The sequence below is a fragment of the Herpailurus yagouaroundi genome, unplaced genomic scaffold (assembly GCF_014898765.1).
Source record: "Herpailurus yagouaroundi ecotype Mexico unplaced genomic scaffold, PumYag 181, whole genome shotgun sequence".
NCBI lineage: Eukaryota > Metazoa > Chordata > Mammalia > Carnivora > Felidae > Herpailurus > Herpailurus yagouaroundi.
This window is the reverse complement of record NW_024412412.1, coordinates 16,718,419-16,736,210: the sequence shown is the minus strand read 5'-3', so window position 1 is coordinate 16,736,210 and position 17,792 is coordinate 16,718,419. Positions and strand designations below refer to the sequence as shown.

Sequence of the window (17,792 nt, the reverse complement as noted above, 5' to 3'; positions counted from 1 at the left end):
TTCTTTCCATCTTTGAAGTCTCTCTCTGTACCTCTTGGAAGCTCTAACTGACTTTCTACTTATGACGTTACCATTTAGAAAAGTCTGCTGCAAGTATATTCATAGACCGTCTTCATTACCTATAAACGTACTTACGCTCACAAAGCATTGAACTAACTGCTCTGAAAAACTCACTATCAGTGAGACGCATCAACACTTGCTATTGTTTTAACCTCGATCTTGAAAATCTTTCTAATTTGTAAAATTCTCTATTGTAAAAGATTTGTAAGACCCCCCCCCCCCCCACCATGGTAGGGAAAGGCACTTCAAGGAAAATTTGCTGGAGAGAAATCAAAGAATTTTTGAAATCCTACCTGAAAATATTTTGTTTGCCTGTTTGCCACCTTCTCAACATGAGGGTTTCTCTTCTTCCTAAATGGTCTTCATCCTCCTCTAAATGAGCTTGGGCAGGACACGTTCGCTCAGCTTTAATATTTACTTTTCCCGATTCCCGATGTTGTGTAACGGTGTCCTTTCGTACAGCAGTGTCTGCGAGAGCTCTCAAAATCTCGGCGTATCAAAAGTGGTCCAGTTGCTCGCTCTTTCAAGGCAATACATCTTTTTGTCTTATTTCACCGTGTATTTTTCAAAACTTCCCCTCAGAGAGACTGGGAGAGAACTTGAATTTGTGTGGCTTAGCAACTGGCCCCTCACACTGGGATGCCTGGTAACCACAGCTGCCCTTAACCACACTGACAAACATCGGCTGTTAATCATTAATTCTCGCCTAACTCGAGGCTCACAGTCTACAAAGAAAACGGGGAAGGTCTGGTGGCTTCTTGATGCGTGGTGTGGCCCCAGGGAACGTCACCTGTTGGGGGTGGGGACAAAGGGAGGCGCGGACTGCAGGTGCCCAGCGCTCCTAGACTCAGTTTCCCTTTGTATCAAGTTGCCTCCTCCGGGGTTATGTTGATATGGTCACTTCCAAGACGCCAACCCCTTTTTTATTCATCTTACAAACACTGAAAGTCTGACTTAATTTTTTTTAAAGAAACGGAGAAACATGGGGCTTTCCTGTCTTTCTTTAGAGTCTGCAATTGGAGACAAAAGGGGAGGTAGGAAGTCACGTGTCTAGCTTTTGCAAGCAATCAAAACCCGTCAATTCTCTTTGCCTTTTTTTTTTTTAATGTTTTAATCTTTATTTATTTTTGAGAGAGAGAGAGAGCATGAGCAGGGGAGGAACAGAGAGAGAGGGAGACACGGAATCTGACGCAGGCTTCAGGCTCTGAGCTGTCAGCCCAGAGCCTGATGCGGGGCTCGAACTCACCATCCGTGAGCTCATGACCTGAGGCGAAGGGGGATGCTTAACCTACCGAACCACCCAGGCCTCCCCCCGGAAATCATCTGTTTTAAAAGTCTGATTTACATAAATTTTAGTTCCCTTGCAAAACTAAAACCAAAAAAAGTACATCAATTTTAGAGAGATAATTTTATGGTTCAGAGAAGACTTCCAATTCTTCATAGGAAAGCAAAGTACGATTTTAGGTTTACAAATGCAGTCATAAATTAAAAAAAAACATTCTTGGGGTGCCTGGGTGGCTCAGTCGGTTGGGCGTCCAACTTCGGCTCAGGTCTGATCCTTCCGTTTGTGAGTTCGAGCCCCGTGTGGTGCTCTGTGCTGACAGCTCAGAGCCTGGAGCCTGCTTTGGATTCTGTGTCTCCCTCTCTCTGCCTCTCCATCCCTCTCGCTCTCTTTCTCCTTCAAAAAATAAATAAACATTAAAAAGAAATGAAAAAGGAACATTCTGAAGATGAAAGGAGAAATAAACCTGGAGACAGGTTTGCCTCCATTCGAGATCCTTCTGAAGTTATTGGTATCAGAGGGGATACTAGACTTCGTTCAGTGACAATGCGGTGATAGGAGTGGGATCTTCGGAGCTTAGAAAACGCCACCAGCTTCCTTTGAGCCTTTTAATATTTGGAGACAGAGACCCTCTCATTTCATGTCTGTTACACGTAGGTTGCCATTATCTGAACCGTTTCTGAAAGTGTGGAAGACCTAATCCCCAGTGGCCAAGTGCCGGTGAGGAGAGGTGACCCAGGATTAGGAACACTGGACACTGTTTTCCAAATTCTTATGGAAATGGAACTATGGAAAAAGAGAACTTACTGAAGGAGACAGTGAGAGAATAATTAGTGAAGTAATGTAGCTTCGAAGTTTAGCTCCGTATAAACTAATTGGACACTTTTTGAAGAGAGAAGACAGCGTTGTGTCCCATGGGGCAGAAAATTAAGGGGGATTTGGACTCAGAAGAGGCGTTTACCCAGAGTGCTAAGGACTAGTGTGGCATTCTATCAGGAAGGCGGCTCTTCAGCCATTTTTATTTCATCTGTTGCCAAGATTGGGTCACCTGTCTTGGCAGAAAGAGTCCTTCCTTAGTTGCTTTCTTGAGTTTCCCACTTAAACTGAATTACATTCCAGTTACACAAAAAGTGCATATTTATGACACACTGCTTTCTATGAAGCTCAAACACAGAAGGGCAATTTTATGCCAAGGCAGGTTTTCACGGAAAACCGATATGTGGAGTTATATAAAGTCCTTACATCCCTGTACTGTTTACTCCATGAAACCCCATCTCTATCCTAAAGCTTCAATGAAAAGACCATAATGATAACCTTCCAACCCTATTCAGAGAAACAGAAAGACTCTAATGAGAGCAATACTTCATTGGGAAACCAAATAACAGCATCCCAAGTTGGGTTTAGCTAGTTAGTGAAATCTCTAAAGCTTTTGAAATGATATAAAAATTCCAAACTATCTTTGTCCATCCAGGTAAAAGTGGAATAAGGGTCTTACTTGCATAGAAATTCTTTGAGATGAAATAGACCTTCCTTTCAAACTAACAGAAAGTATTCTAAAGACTTCTTTCAACTAATGCCGCTGCAGTCTAGAATTTTAAGGTCAACTACTTTTATCTTAAAGGCAAAGTCCCCCCCCCCCCCATAACCCAAATAAAATGCTTTTGAAGGCTAATGGAAATGGGGAATTTCTAGACAAAAATCTTAGGAAGAATCCAGAACTTAGTCTGCAGAGACCGAATTGCAAGTCAGAATTTAGCAGCATTGATGACCTACAATCTCCTGTCTGGGACAAAGAAAACCACACAGGCGCACTGCAGTGGAGACCCCTCTTCTCAATCACGGCCACAGTCAGCTTTCTCTCGGAGCTCCTTTCTCTCCCATCAAGATTTGCTTTGAAAGAGGGCATAGCCTCCCACGTCCAACAGCCCCATTCTTGCTGTCCCTGAAATATCCCCTTTTCATTATAACGTATCAATGCTGACCTTCGATGGGAGTTTCTCGACCCTGCCATTATCGATATCTGGACCAGATAATTCTCTGTCGCGAGGGGCTGTCCTGTGCCCTGGCTTCTATCCACTGGATGTCTGTAGCACCCCCTTGCCCAGGTGTGACAACCAAAAATGTCTCTAAACATTGCCACATGTCCCCTGAGCGGGGATTGTCTCCAGGTGAGACACTGCTTTAGAGGATAATGAAAATAATGAATGGTGGTTATAATTGCTCCCGTGACCCTTTATGAGGCACCCTGATAGGGGCTGGAGACCCAATCTGGGATCTATGAATGCCACGCGCAGTCTGGCTCTGTCCTCGCCAGTGGCCTTGAGTTCATCTGTTCACCTCCTCAAGCCTCCGCTGCCTCCTCTTTAGAATAAAGATGCATTTATTCATTAGACATTTACTGAAAGCCCAACTATATGCTATATGAATGAAAGACAGCCTCCTTCAAATTCGTTCATAATTTGGTGAGGAAACAGTAGTCAACAATAACTAAAAGTTGCAAACTTAAGTTAGAGGTTTTGCACACCTTGGGGAGAACGAGACAGATGCCGGAGGCGTGGGCTGACCTCGGATGAGGCGTGTGCCTGTGCTGTGTGTTCCACGCGTGCAAATGCTGGAGTAACAGGGACCATTCCAGTACCTCTGGCTCCGATCAGCAACTTTTAACACAATCATCACAACCCAGGGGAAGTCCACATTTCAAAACCCTCTTCCCGGTTTTGCCGAAATGAGGTCATCCCCTGACCAGCGGTTGCCCAGCAAGCATTCCAAAGTCCTATTCAAACACCCATTAGAATTAATCCTAAAAGCCAGAGATGAAAGATTCTGGTAGCAAGCCACTTATTTTTCCTTTTAAAGATAAAATGACACCCACACAGAGCGAGGACCACTGTGTTTATTGCACGCCAAAGTAAACGTTGAAGCTGTCTTTATTTTTAATTGTTTCGTGGAACCCAGCCAGCCTTGACAACGTCTAGAACATTTCCTTCCGGAGTCAGCACTTCCCTATCGGAGGCGGTTGTGAGGAAGGCGCACCTCATGGCTTTCCTCCAGCCCTTCGCCTTTAGCCCTTTCTACTACTTAACGTGTCTTTCGGTGGGGAGGGAAAAAATATTTTTAGAAACTTCACTTTTCCGTCTTTCTACTTGTTTTGCACAATAGTTTGTAAATGGGCAGCTCTCTGTAAGTGTGAAGTCAGTGTAACTGACTTGGATCCCAGCTACCTGGTGCCAGCTGTGGTCATCGCCGGCACGGCTGGAATTTGGGTCTCATAGGGACTTAGGTCACATTTTTCCCAGGGTGACTCCCTGCTACCGTGAATTTACGAGACTGGATTTACGAAACGCTGCATACCTCATGCGTCTTGAATTACCACCGCAGAGCCCCATAGCCATGGACACCCCCCGCCCAGCCCCGAACAGCAGATTCCTTGCCCTGCTGGAAGGCTATGTGATACGCTTGTTATAGGAGCTGCAGGCCTGCGAGCCTCGCCTGCACACCCAGTGTGCCAGTGCCAGGTAACAAGGTAGGAGGCCCAGATGAAAAGGTGCGCTATTCGTGCTCTCATGGTTCGCGAGTTCGAGCCCTGCGTCAGGCTCCACGCTGATGTGCGGAGTCTGCTTGGGATTCTCTCGCTCTCTGCCCCTCCCCTGCTCACTCTCTCCAGGTCTCTCTCAAAATAAGTAAATAAACATTAAAAAAAAAAAAAAAGAAAAAGAAAAAGAAGAGATGCATTGTTATTCTCCCAGGTTCAGAAAACTCTTTCTTAGAAAAGTGAGTCTTATACAGGTTCCTGCCCTTCCACTTGGCAGAACAAAATGCAAGCTTGCTGGAACTTCACCCCAAGGGAGGCGACCAGTGGTAGGTTTCAATGACCATGCAGGTGGGGAAGAGAGTAGAAATTTCTGTCTCTAAGAATATACTGTGATCCAGAGGAGGCAGTAAGACAAGAGTGATGCCAGCACAAACACTGTGCTAGAATCTGGAGTCCCTTCCCTTCCCTTCCCTTCTGTTTCACAGTCAGAAGAAAATACTGCATTTATTTATTTATTTTAACGTTTATTTATTTTTGACAGAGACAGAGACAGAGACAGAATGCGAGTGGGTTAGGGGCGGAGAGAGAGAGGGAGACCCAGAATCCGAAGCGGGCTCCAGGCTCTGAGCCGTCAGCACAGAGCCCGACGCGGGGCTCGAACCCACGAGCTGTGAGATCATGACCTGAGCCGAAGTCGGACCTGAGCTCAACCGACGGAGCCACCCAGGCGCCCCAGAAGAAAGCACTTTAAAATCACGTTCTTTTGCCATTTTATGGCACAACAAATAATCACGGAAATGTTCATTTGTTATCTCCCGGTACTCGCGTTATGACTGAATGCCGAACGCCTACTGGTGCAAGACCTTGTCCTCGGCAGCTGCGTATACATTGTCCCTTTTTACCCTCAGGACAAGGACACGAGGTAGATACCACTCTCCATGATTTTGCACATGAGGACCCCACGGCTCAGGACTTGAAGTGAACCTAGGATGTAAAAGCGTAGGCTACAAACTGGGCTCTCTCCCACCTCCAGAAAGCTTCGTGACGCCCGTGACTTCATCAGAGACTGGTGAGCCCATCACCGACCTGTGTTTTCTCTAAAATCCAGTCCACATACTCAGCGACTTTGGTGTAGACACCCGGTTGTTCTCTGCGGCCACAGCCTTCACCCCAACTGGTGATACCGACCAAATGCCATATTCCATTGTGTTTACAAACTAAGGGACCGCCTGAATCGCCCTGTGGCACAGCGGGTGGAAAAATAAAATCACAGAAAAGTATGACAGACGTGCCTTTAAAATTCTCTGGTCACACTGCACGCACCCCACACATACGGTTTCTTATACTTTTGTCGTATGTTCCTCATTGGCTGCTGATGGGATGAAAATGATTTAATTCAGTAGCGTATGGGTGCGTTTTCCGTTTTTTCCAACAAGGAAATGTTGACATCATAATCTCAATGTCAAATACATCTAATGCTCTATATGTTAGTACAGTTGTTATATGTACAACTGTGCTCCTTAAACATAGTGTATATATATATATACATACTATATTAATTTATATTAGATATATTATATATTATTATATATATTATTACATATTTATATGATAAAAATATAAATATATATAAATAAAAAATATAAATATATATAAATAAATAAAATAAAAATGATATACATTCATTAAAGGTTATTTATGAAGTTGCCAGGTTATGTGGCTCAGAATTTTTTAAGAAAAATATAATGAAACATACTATGAGAAATGTATTTTGGAGCTAATTTTCTCAAGCAGGTTACTGTGTGTTCTTTGCGCAAATGTATTACCTTACAGGCATCTTTGCCTCCTTCTTTATAGCCAGCACAGATCATCTGTTTGGTTACTTCATAATCTCTATATTTTTTCTGGCATTCTTCACTTGATACCAAAGGAATATTTGCCTTTTGTAGGATATTTTGGATTTTGCCTAGAAGGTCACCAATATGTAACTTCAGAAGGAAGAAATAAGATAAATAGGAAACATACTAACATCTTAAAGCAGATCAGAATAATGAGCTTTTTGTTCAGGTCATTTCTTTAGATTAAAAACAGTAGGGTGAGTGGGGCGCCTGGGTGGCGCAGTCGGTTAAGCATCCGACTTCAGCCAGGTCACGATCTCGCGGTCCGTGAGTTCGAGCCCTGCATCGGGCTCTGGGCTGATGGCTCAGAGCCTGGAGCCTGTTTCCGATTCTGTGTCTCCCTCTCTCTCTGCCCCTCCCCCGTTCGTGCTCTGTCTCTCTCTGTCCCAAAAATAAATAAACATTGAAAAAAAAAAAAGTAGGGTGAGAAAGTAGCGTTAATCACACAAACAGCGAGTAACAGAGAAGGAAAATTGAAAAACAGAGAGAGAGAGAGAGAGAGAGTGCACGCCATGTTTTGGCCTCTGACATGTAATATTAGGACAACCCTTCCATATCCTCTGTCATCTCCTCTCAGTCGATGTCTCTCAGAAATTCCCTCTTATCTCCTCCAACCCAAAGGCTGTAAGTTCTCACCTCTCGGTTTTTGTTTTATATATTCAACATGATCATTCTAAAATATATCGTTTCAGGGGGAGGGGATCACCAGACCTCTGACAGCAGAGGAGTATTTTGCTCTTTGAGTAAGTCCAAGTATTTTCCACGAAGAACAATTTCTTGAAAAATAATTAAATTTCCACCACTCTCCAGGTTCTCCTTGAGCGTACACTGGGAGCCTTCCTTGTTTAGTTAAGGTTACTTTTACAATTTCTTCCTGTCTTCAGGCACTTATCAAAAATTGGAAAAATTTGAATTCATCGAGTAAAGGAGTAAGTCAGGAAAGAAGGAAAGAGCATGACAAGCTTAAATAGGTAAAGAATGCTGCAAATATTACTCCCTATAGTGTCTATCAGGAACATAGTTTTGGAAAGGGAGAAGAGTCTGTTTGCTGGAAAATTCAAGGCCAGTTGAAATACACCAACAACCCATGAACAGGGGCTCTTAAACGGGGTTGCACCAAAAGAAGTCACTTGTTCTATTAACTTGCATCGGAAAATACATCTTTACTTTCACCGATATCCAACTGCAGTCTAACTCCTTTCAATTAGGAAGGCAAGCCCCAAGCAAGGGAGCGTTAGCAGAATCTACGACCTTGCCATCAATAGAGAGCCCAGATATTTGCATGTCACGGTCGCGATATTTGCACATTACAGTTGTGGCAGATAACGGTAAATATCACTTGCGCTCATCACAATTTCTAAATTACGGCAGTTACCTGAACAACTTGCTATTTCATATATTAACAAAGAAACTCATGCATTACTATAGCACATCCTCTGAGAAGTATTTTGAGAGCTCATTTGCAATTTCACTGCTGTCCTTCGGGTTTCTGTGTGTTTTAAGTATTTAAAAGTGGTTCATGGGCTACATCAGATTGCAAGAAGGATGTATTTAAAAAACAAAAACAAAAACAAAAAAAACCCAACAAGATTGACAGCCTGTCAGAGAGATGGTTTGCCTGCCTGTGCTCCAGGTCCTTAACATCAAGGCACAGAGAGATGGGAACACTATTAATACTGAGGACAGGATGGGCTTGAGCAGTCTTGTTAGCCCTGTATGGGACCAGTCCTTTTATGAAGTCCCACAAGTGATCTTTATTATAAAGTAAGATGCTTAAAAGGTTGCCTGATACATTTCCCCAGACCCAAACAAAAATATAGCTCAAAAATCACCGAGTGGGGCGCCTGGGTGGCTCAGTCGGTTAAGCATCCGACCTCAGCTCAGGTCATGAACTAATGGTTCATGGATTCGAGCCCCACACAGGGCTCTCTGCTGACAGCTCGGAGCCTGGAGCCTGCTTTGGATTCTGTGTCTCCCTCTCTCTCTGCCCCTCCCCTGCTCATGCTCTCTCTCTCTCTCTCTCTCCTTCAAAAATAAATAAAAACATTAAACAAAAATTTTTAAAAATCACTGAGTAAATATTTGAGGCGAGAGAAGACTTCTCGTAAGAACAACATTTAAAATGTCATGCCGTACCTTTTTCTTTTGTGAAGCCCCATCCAGTCACCCAACAATTAGTATACATTGTGTTTGTATCATCTTTGGAAGGCAGGCATATTGGTTTTTGGAATTCTGAAAGGTAATTTTTAAATTAGAGTTTGGTTAAACAAAGGTATGGATATTGACTTTAAAAATACACACCTTTCTCTTCCTGGATTCTCTTTCTATAGGGCAGCACCAAGGAAAATGACCCTTTTGCTTTCTGCGCAGTTGCTGAGGGCAACGATTCAAGAAACTTTCTCATCTCCCGAGTCATTTTCCCATGACGTGTTTGGTGTCACATCTTCTGGATTCAATCTTTTTTTTTTTTTTTTTAATTTTTTTTTTCAACGTTTATTTATTTTGGGGACAGAGAGAGACAGAGCATGAACGGGGGAGGGTCAGAGAGAGAGGGAGACACAGAATCGGAAACAGGCTCCAGGCTCTGAGCCATCAGCCCAGAGCCTGACGCAGGGCTCGAACTCACGGACCGCGAGATCGTGACCTGGCTGAAGTCGGACGCTCAACCGACTGCGCCACCCAGGCGCCCCTGGATTCAATCTTAAACCTCAGAACACAAGTTTCTGCCAAAAGCATTAGAGGTTCTCGCGTTTGATCCTGTGGGTGATACTTTGCAGAGTGATAATGGAGAATCTCCAGGCACGATTTTAAGCGCCTTAAGGTATTAACTGGCAATTTTTATGACAAACCAAAGGGTCATTATCACGCTCATTTTACAGATGAGGAGATTTGAGGTGCAAAGAGGTGAGAGCAACTTGCCCGAGGTCACGGGATCGTTACTGGGCGCGGTGGGCATTCACCAACCGTGGACACTATTCCTCCAAAGGCCACACCTCCAACCATCACACTACCGGCTTCCCAGAACCTCCTTCTGCGCACGTTCGACCTGGGAATTAGGATCTGGCCCCGTCTGCCTTCCTGTATTCCTAATATGCCCCAGGCAGTGGTAATTCCGCTACTTGTGCCAAAGCGAGCCAGGCTTCCCAAATGGCCATTTCCGATGTTGCCTTATTTCAATAACGGATCGGTGGTTGTATTCCTCCCTGAAGAAGCCAACTGATGTTTCTTGACCCTTAAGTAGAAGCTATTTATCCAGATCACAGATGTTCCCTTCCTTGGCAATTCTCACCTTTCTTCCAGCCCCACCCACCAGGAAATAAAGACAATCTGTCCACATTCTGCCCTCTCATTCAAACGGGTGTGAAAATGTAAACCGCTGAACTCAGATGTCTAGCTTCTCCTCGATCGAATACGCCGCGTACCTGTGTAATTCAAAGGAGGCTCAAGTCTTATCAAGGCAAGATCATCACCACTGTCTGACATTTTGTAATTTGGGTGAATAATCATCTCCTTTATTCGTGAGAAAGGCGTTTCTGTTGTTATCTGGGACAGATTAAAAATGCCACTGTAAACACGCCAAACGTCCTGCAGGGGAAGCCTGGGAGAAAGAAGCAAATACCTATTTGACCCCAGAAAGACTGGCCTCTGATATTGGTCCCTTTTCCTGTCGCTTCACCTTTCAAAAAAAGAACTGGGAAGAAAATGCTACGGGTTATCTTTACTCACCTAATTTCGCTTCCTGGCAACGTGCCATCCCCACCAGCAGCGGTACGGAAACTCTGAAGATTTTAGTTAAAAACACTGAGAATGGACATTTCTGTAGTTATTCCATGCTTACTGTAGGTCAAGATAGAAGAATGTTGCTGTCCCAGTTCTGAGAGAAACTGGTTGGGAGAGACTCACAGGTGATTGTGGGAAAATCCTGCTCAGTTCACCAAACCTGAAAGCAGTTGCTTCCATGAAATCCAGAATCCTCAAGAGGTCGGACCCGTGTTACACAAGCCCCCCTACCCCGGCCGCCCCCGCCGTTGGGCAAATTAGGGAGGCTTCAGCGTTATTTAAAATGTATCTATCTAGGGGCGCCTGGGTGGCTCAGTCGGTTAAGTGTCTGACTTCGGCTCAGGTCATGATCTCGCGGTCCGTGAGTTCAAGCCCCGTGATGGGCTCTGTGCTGACAGCCCAGAGCCTACAGCCTGCTTCAGATTCTGTGTCTCCCTCTCTCTCTGCCCTCTCCCACTTGCGCGCGCTCTCTCTCTCTCTCTCTCAAACATAAAATAAACCTAAGAAAATAATAATAAATAAAATATGAGTATATACAAAGGAAGTCTAAAACTGTGATCAAAAGCTAAGTCTTATCTTGTGTAAAGATTGGGACATTCTTATCACCATGAAGTGAGAGATACAAGATATATTTGCATAAAACTCTAGAGGAAACCATGCAGATAGGGGCAAAGTGGTTGTCTTTCAATTAAATCAGTGTTTCCGTGGATATTATCTCTTATAAACTTAACAACACTGAGTCTTCAAGAAGGAAGGTTCTTTTTTTTTTATTATTGTTTTTAATGTTTGTTTATTTTTGAGAGAGAGAGACAGAATGTGAGGGGCTAGCGCCCAGAGAAAGAGGGAGACACAGAATTCAAAGCAGGCTCCAGGCTCCAAGCTGTCAGCACAGAGCCCCATGCAGGGCTTGAACTCACGAACCACAAAATCATGACCTGAGAGGAAGTTGGACACTTAACCAGCTGAGCTACCCAGGTGTCCCAAGAATGAAAGTTCTTAATGTAAAGTGCTACAGTCACTGTGGAAGACAGTATGGGGGGTTCCTCAAAAATGAAAAAATAGAACTACCTGAAGATCCAACAATTCTGCTTCTGGTTATATATTCAAAGAAAATGAAAATACTACTTTGAGGGATATCCGTACTCCCTTCATAACAGCATTATTTACAGTAGCCAAAATCTGGAAACAACCTAAGTGTCCCTCAATGGATGAAAGCATAAAGAAAATGTGGCATAATATATGTACTATGTCTCCATATACACATAGATATACATAAATGTATTATACATATGCATATAAGTGCACATACATATTTAGGCATGTGTCTGTGTGTGTATGTATACATATACTTATATATAGATATATGATGGAATATTATTCAGCCATAAAAAGAAGGAAATCCTGTAATTTGTAACAACATGGATGAGACTTAAGGGTATTATGTTAAATGAAATAAGTCCGAGAAAGACAAATGTTACATGTTTTCACTTGTATGTGGAATCTAAAAAACTGAACTCATAGATGCAGAGAACAGATTGGTGGTTTTCAGGACAGTGTCATGGCAGGAATGAGTGAAAGTGGCCAAAGGATACAGTCTTCCAGTTATAACACGAATGAAGTCTAGGGACCTAATGTACACCATGGTGACTAGAGTTAACAATACTTGAAATATTTGAAAGCTGCTGAGAGTCGTGAATCGTAAAAGTTCTCACCACACACACACACACACACACACACACAAGTATTTCTGTGTGGTGATGGATGGATGGATGTGTCACCTAACCTTAATATGCTAATCATTTTGCAATACATGCATATGTGAAATCATTACATTGCACACCTTACATTTATACAAGGTTATGTATCAATTATATCTCAGCAAAGCTGGAAAAAAAAAAACACGAAAATTCCTGACCCCCAATTGCATGCATTTAGTAAAAAAGGGGACCTACCATTTCCCTTCTCAGGGTCTTTCCTTTCAGGTCAGTAGCCTTCCCCTTAGCAACGCCCATCCTCCGCTAACTGGGGGTCCATGCTGCTAATTGGCAACCATGAAGGAGCCTTGCTCTGCCCATCCCTGCCACTGACCCTTATTTCAGCAACTGTATCCTCAATCCTGATACATGCAACCCGGGCCCTACCCTTTAGACAGGGGAAGAGGGAGAATTTTACGAAAACAAAACACTTTTTGAGAGAGATCAACTAGCTTTTATTTTAGAGCTGTTAGTATTTCTTGCTTATTCCTATGCTTTGTCCATTTTTACATTTCTTATTTAATTATAGCTTATTTTTTTAAAAAATTTTATGTTCCAAGTATAGTACTTAGCATTTTAAGTTTGTCACTTCATCTAACAACCTTGTGAATTAGATACTATTATTATTCATATTTCACAGATAGGAAAATAAAGCTAAGAGAGATTTACAAACCGCCCAGGGTCATTCGTACTTCTGGTAATTGTGAGAGCTGCCCTGTTCTAACTGCAAAGCCTAAGTGTTTTAAAACTTTAAAACCCTGCCACATGTACAATTTGCCCAATAAAGTAGAAAGGTTGCATCAGATTTTATTCTCTGAAATATAGAGGTTACAAACTATCGCATTTTTGTTTTCACTATTAATGTTATTTAGTGTATTTGTGAATCAGAGAGCTGAAAGTAAATCTCTACAGGCCTGAAAACAAAGTCTTTGAAGAATACATTTAGGGAGCGGTAAATGGAGGTAGCAGCAGACAGGGCATTTTTCGTTTTGCTTTAAAGCAGGAGTGACACCCCCCAGGAATGTCAGGCATTCCTGCAAAGAGGCCACACTGCGTGCTGATGGCTCAGATCTTTCAGTGCTCAGACAGGCCCTACCTCGTTGTTCACCATTGTGAATACAAGCCCTCGCTTGAAATGTCTTTTATTCAAGAAGAATAAACTTTGATCAATAAACGGACATGATGATCTAGACCCTGAACTTAGAGTTTTCAAAACGAAAAGGCAAGATAAGACCCTGGATAGGACGCACCCAAAACTTACCCATCAAAGCAATGGGCGGCAGTTAGGACCCACTGGTGTCCGATGATTGACCCTCCACACAGGTGGCTCCGGGCTGTCAGCTTCACTTGCAGGCTAACTTGCCAAGGCCACTCTCCCCAGGAGGAGTTGGTCCCTCCAACAATGCGTGTGTCTGTTTTTGCTGAGCAGACTGAAAAGAGAGTGTTAAAGTTAATGGTTGGAATTAGAGGTGAATCAGAGTTCTCTGGAGCCAAGGGAAACAAAGTACACCGTTCTATTGTTTAAGACTAAGCAAGCTATCAAAATAACACAGACAAGCCTTTACAGTTCCATGAAAAAGTGAGGCTTACTCACCAGAACCGTCCCCACTTTTACACAGCCTCAAAGAATAACCAGAGCTCGCTCGTGTCCCGTACGTAATCCTAGTTGGGGACCCATCCAAAGATAATCGTAAGGAACACTTACACCTAGATAAAAGGATCGGTATAAAGATTAAACCTTCACAGAGGAGGATCATTCATGAAATTGGCTTGCCGACTGTCTGTGAAAAATGAATGTTCACTAACTTCTTTCTTCTACAGTCTTCTGGGAGTAAAGAATAAGTAAAAAACTGACAGCGAATCGTCTTAGTACAAGTCTCTTGGCAAACATTCACTCCTTCAACAAAGGTTACATTCAACTCTTCCCCTTCAAAAGCAACTCCTGAGTAAATTTTGGAATGGCAGGGCTCTGTGTGAATCAGAGACATAAAAAGGCATTAAATGAAAGCAGCAGTTAAGCCACATCTACACAAGTCGTTGGTACACTGAGGATTGTTTCGTTGCTATTACTTGTTAAAAGATCACTATCATCATTGAATCACATTACCAGGCAAACTTTGCTTGCAGGTTAAAAGGCTGTATCCAGACATGGTGTTTTCCTGAGGAGTAGGGGAACTTGGTGTCCCGCTTTTGGAAGTCTTAAGAAAGCAAACGTTTCTATTAACAAAAAAAAAAAAAAAAAAAAAAAAAAAAAAGCAAAAAAAAAAAAAAAAAAATTGCGTTAAAGGCAAACACCAAACAAAGCACCTCCCGTTTTGAAAAGCACCTCTGCAAAATTTATTCTTCTGAGAAACTCTTCTGTTTAAAAAAACAAAACAACTTTATGTTTTATTTATTTTTGAGAGAGAGAGTGAGTGAGAGAGCGAGATCAAGTGGGGGAGGGACAGAGAGAGAGGGAGACACAGAATCCAAAGCAGGGTCCAGGTTCTGAGCTGTCAGAACAGAGCCGGACTCAGGGCTCGAACCCATGAGCCGGGAGACCATGATCTGAGGTGAAGTCAGATGCTTAACTGAATGAGCCACCCAGGCGCCCCATAGGACTTTTTTAAGTCCAAGATTTTTGTGCTTTTGTTAATATCTTCAGTGTAGAACCCTGAAGCCTGAGTCTCATACAATTTGAATTGAATAATGGAAAAAAGTAGGCAACATGATTATATTTCAATGTATTTAGTAATTTTTTAATGTTTTTATTTATTTTTGAGACAGAGAGAGAGACAGAGCATGAACGGGGGAGGGACAGAGAGAGAGGGAGACACAGAACTCAAAGCAAGCTCCAGGCTCTGAGCTGTCAGCCCAGAGCCCGACGCAGGGCTCGAACTCACGGAGTGTGAGATCATGACCTGAGCTGAAGTCGGATGCTTAACCGACTGAGCCACCCAGGTGCCCTTTTTCTATGATTTTTAAAATGAGGGAACACAAAGGCCTTAATTGTCAACAGCCCGACATGGGACTCGAACCCCTGAACCGCGAGATCATAACCTGAGCCGAAGCTGGACACTTAACCAACTGAGTGACCCAGGCGCCCCCAAGTGTCTGACTTTTGGTTTTGAGTTGGTTTTGGCTCACGTCATGCTCTATTGTTCGTGAATTTGAGCCCCACGTCTCTGGGGAGCCTGCTTGGGATTCTCTATCTCCCAATCTCCTCTCTGCCCCTCCCCCACTTGCACACGCTCTCTCTCCGTCTCTCTCAAAAATAAACAAACATTAAAAAAAAAAAAGAAGAAAAAGAAAAAGGAAAAAAAAGAACATAGGTGGAAAAGTCAATGAAGTTCCTAACTAACCTGCACCTGGCGGAAAAGGGCTTGCTGCGGCTTCGAGCGCTCTGCGCGAAATTCCCAGAAGTTCTCAAACACTCAAACTAGAAAGACGGCGATGACCGGACGGTAGCAAACGTCGCACATTCTTACCTTTGCGGTTCCAGATGCCATGCCTTTGTGTGGAACGTAAAGAAGAGGCAGTTAGGATGATAGGTGCAAATGGTTTGGCATACAAAAGCATCCGGGGTAACCACTCTGGCAACGTCCACATCCGAGAAGGCGAGATGCTGGAAAATGTTCCTGTGGCAACCTGGGAACTCACAGAGGGAAGACAGTCCTCAAACCGCGCGATGCTCAGGTGACTGTACTTTGTCATCGTAACGAAAGGACATGATGACTGTTTGCTATTCATAACGCTAGACATCCTCGAGGGGGGAGAATGTCTGTTGAAATACCCTCAGACTTGTTGTTTGCCATTCGGAAGAAGGAAAAATTGGGCTAAATCCGATAAAAGATCGACTCCCATGTCAGAGAAATGAAACAGCTCAACCTGTGTGTCCAGCCGCAGGCCGACCAGTGCAAAATATTTAGGTTACTCAGCCTATCCTCACATTCTCTTTGTGGTACCTCGACCCTGAATTCCAGGCCTTAGGAGCAGAAGGTTTTGTGTGGTATTTTCCCGAGTATTATGAAAAAGATCTTAATAAAAAGCGTTTAACAAAAATATCAGGTGACCAAAAAATAAAAATAGGAGAAAACCCACCTTCATTATCCTTATGTAATCTTTTTTTTTTTTTAATGTTTATTTATTTTTGAGAGAGAGAGAGAGAGCGCAAGCAGGGGAGGGCAGAGAGAGAGGGAGACGCAGAATCTGAAGCAGGCTCCCGGCTCTGAACTGTCAGCACAGAGCCCGACGCGGGGCTTGAACCCACAAGCTGCGAGATCATGACCTGAGCTGAAGTCTGGCGATTAACCGACTGAGCCACCCAGGTGCCCCAATATAATCTTAATTCTAAATTACGTTTTTATTTGTGTTCATATTATTTACTAAGTTTACTCAATTTGATAACATAAATGTTATTAAAATGATGGGAGCCTGAAGAATAATTATAGCATTTGCAGGAAGGACAAAAGGAGTCCCAGTTTAAATGAACATAGTTGTATTAAGAGAAAGTACCTCCCGTGACATAATACCTACATGTGGGCAGTCTAGGAAATGAGGCTTCAACTAATTAAATCTTTAAAAAAAAAAAAAACAAAAAAAAACCCCCCAAAACACAGATTCTGGAAGCTGAAAGAAAACTTGTGCCAACCTACAACTATATCCCCTGAAGGACGTATGTGACAAGTTGTTCAACTTTTCTGAGATATTTATAGTGATAAGAGCTCACTTCCTCATGACAAGGTCCAATTCTTTTCCTTTAAAAATTTTTTTAAGATTTATTTATTTTTGAGAGAGAGAGAGAGAGACACAGAGCATGAGTAGGGGATAGGCAGAGAGAGAGAGAGAGACAGAATTGAAATCAGGTTCCAGGCTCTGAGCTGTCAGCACAGAACCCGACAAAGGGCTCGAATTCATGAACCGTGAGATCATGACCTGAGTCGAAGCTGGGGCGCTTAACTGACTGAGCCACCCAGGCACCCCTGACAAGGCCTAATTCTTTTCTGGACCGTTCTAGGTGTTAGGATTGTTTTTTCTTTCTTTATTTCCTTCATGGTAGCTTCTACCTACATCTACCTAATGGAGCCACTCACATTAGTCTAATCCTTTCTCCAAAGACAGCCCTTTATAAACAAAGAATTCAGATAGTCATCCTGACTCTTTTTCAGGTTAAATACCTTTAACCTGTCCCTTGAGCCACTTTTTGTTTTCCATTGCTTCTAGATTTCTTACAGTCCTGGTACCCCGTTTTGAAGTGCCCTGGGCATCCATCGCTGCCGAGGAAGTAGGCAACACAGAACTGAATACAATTTGAGTCCCTATCTGACCCATCCAGATGGTAACAAGCCAGGGGCTATCTTGTTTGAAAGACCGTTTTCTTTTTCAGAGCTACTTTTCCTGTGTGTTTCATTTGTTTTATCAAAAGCACTACAGGATCGTAGTGGGAATGGCAGACGAAGGGCCTCTGAAAATCCTCTCTTCCATGAAAGTGATGGGCGCACCAGCCT

The 17,792-nt window shown here is 43.1% G+C and overlaps 2 protein-coding genes across 9 annotated transcripts in view; both read right to left on the bottom strand.

Annotated features, from left to right (window-relative positions):
- Positions 1–720, bottom strand: part of F11 (coagulation factor XI) — a 17,903-nt gene extending 17,183 nt beyond the window's left edge. Inside the window, exon 1 of one of the 2 annotated variants that reach the window (XM_040490008.1) lies at positions 354–720. In XM_040490008.1, the coding sequence (XP_040345942.1) occupies positions 354–394 (41 nt within the window). In that variant the 5' untranslated portion in view covers positions 395–720. The remainder of the gene's footprint in view (positions 1–353) is intronic. The other variant, XM_040490009.1, reaches the window with a different exon arrangement.
- A 4,907-nt stretch (positions 721–5,627) lies between these two features.
- The window catches only part of KLKB1 (kallikrein B1), a 32,831-nt gene continuing 20,666 nt past the window's right edge, over positions 5,628–17,792 (bottom strand). For 4 of the 7 annotated variants that reach the window (XM_040490002.1, XM_040490003.1, XM_040490000.1 and 1 more), the window contains 9 exons: positions 15,774–15,933; positions 14,414–14,523; positions 14,113–14,275; positions 13,901–14,013; positions 13,568–13,736; positions 10,195–10,370; positions 8,909–9,004; positions 6,701–6,840; positions 5,628–6,113 (listed from right to left, as the gene is read on the bottom strand). In XM_040490002.1, the coding sequence (XP_040345936.1) occupies positions 5,934–6,113; positions 6,701–6,840; positions 8,909–9,004; positions 10,195–10,370; positions 13,568–13,736; positions 13,901–14,013; positions 14,113–14,275; positions 14,414–14,523; positions 15,774–15,933 (1,307 nt within the window). In that variant the 3' untranslated portion in view covers positions 5,628–5,933. The remainder of the gene's footprint in view (positions 6,114–6,700; positions 6,841–8,908; positions 9,005–10,194; positions 10,371–13,567; positions 13,737–13,900; positions 14,014–14,112; positions 14,276–14,413; positions 14,524–15,773; positions 15,934–17,792) is intronic. The other 3 variants (XM_040490001.1, XM_040490005.1, XM_040490006.1) reach the window with 3 other exon arrangements.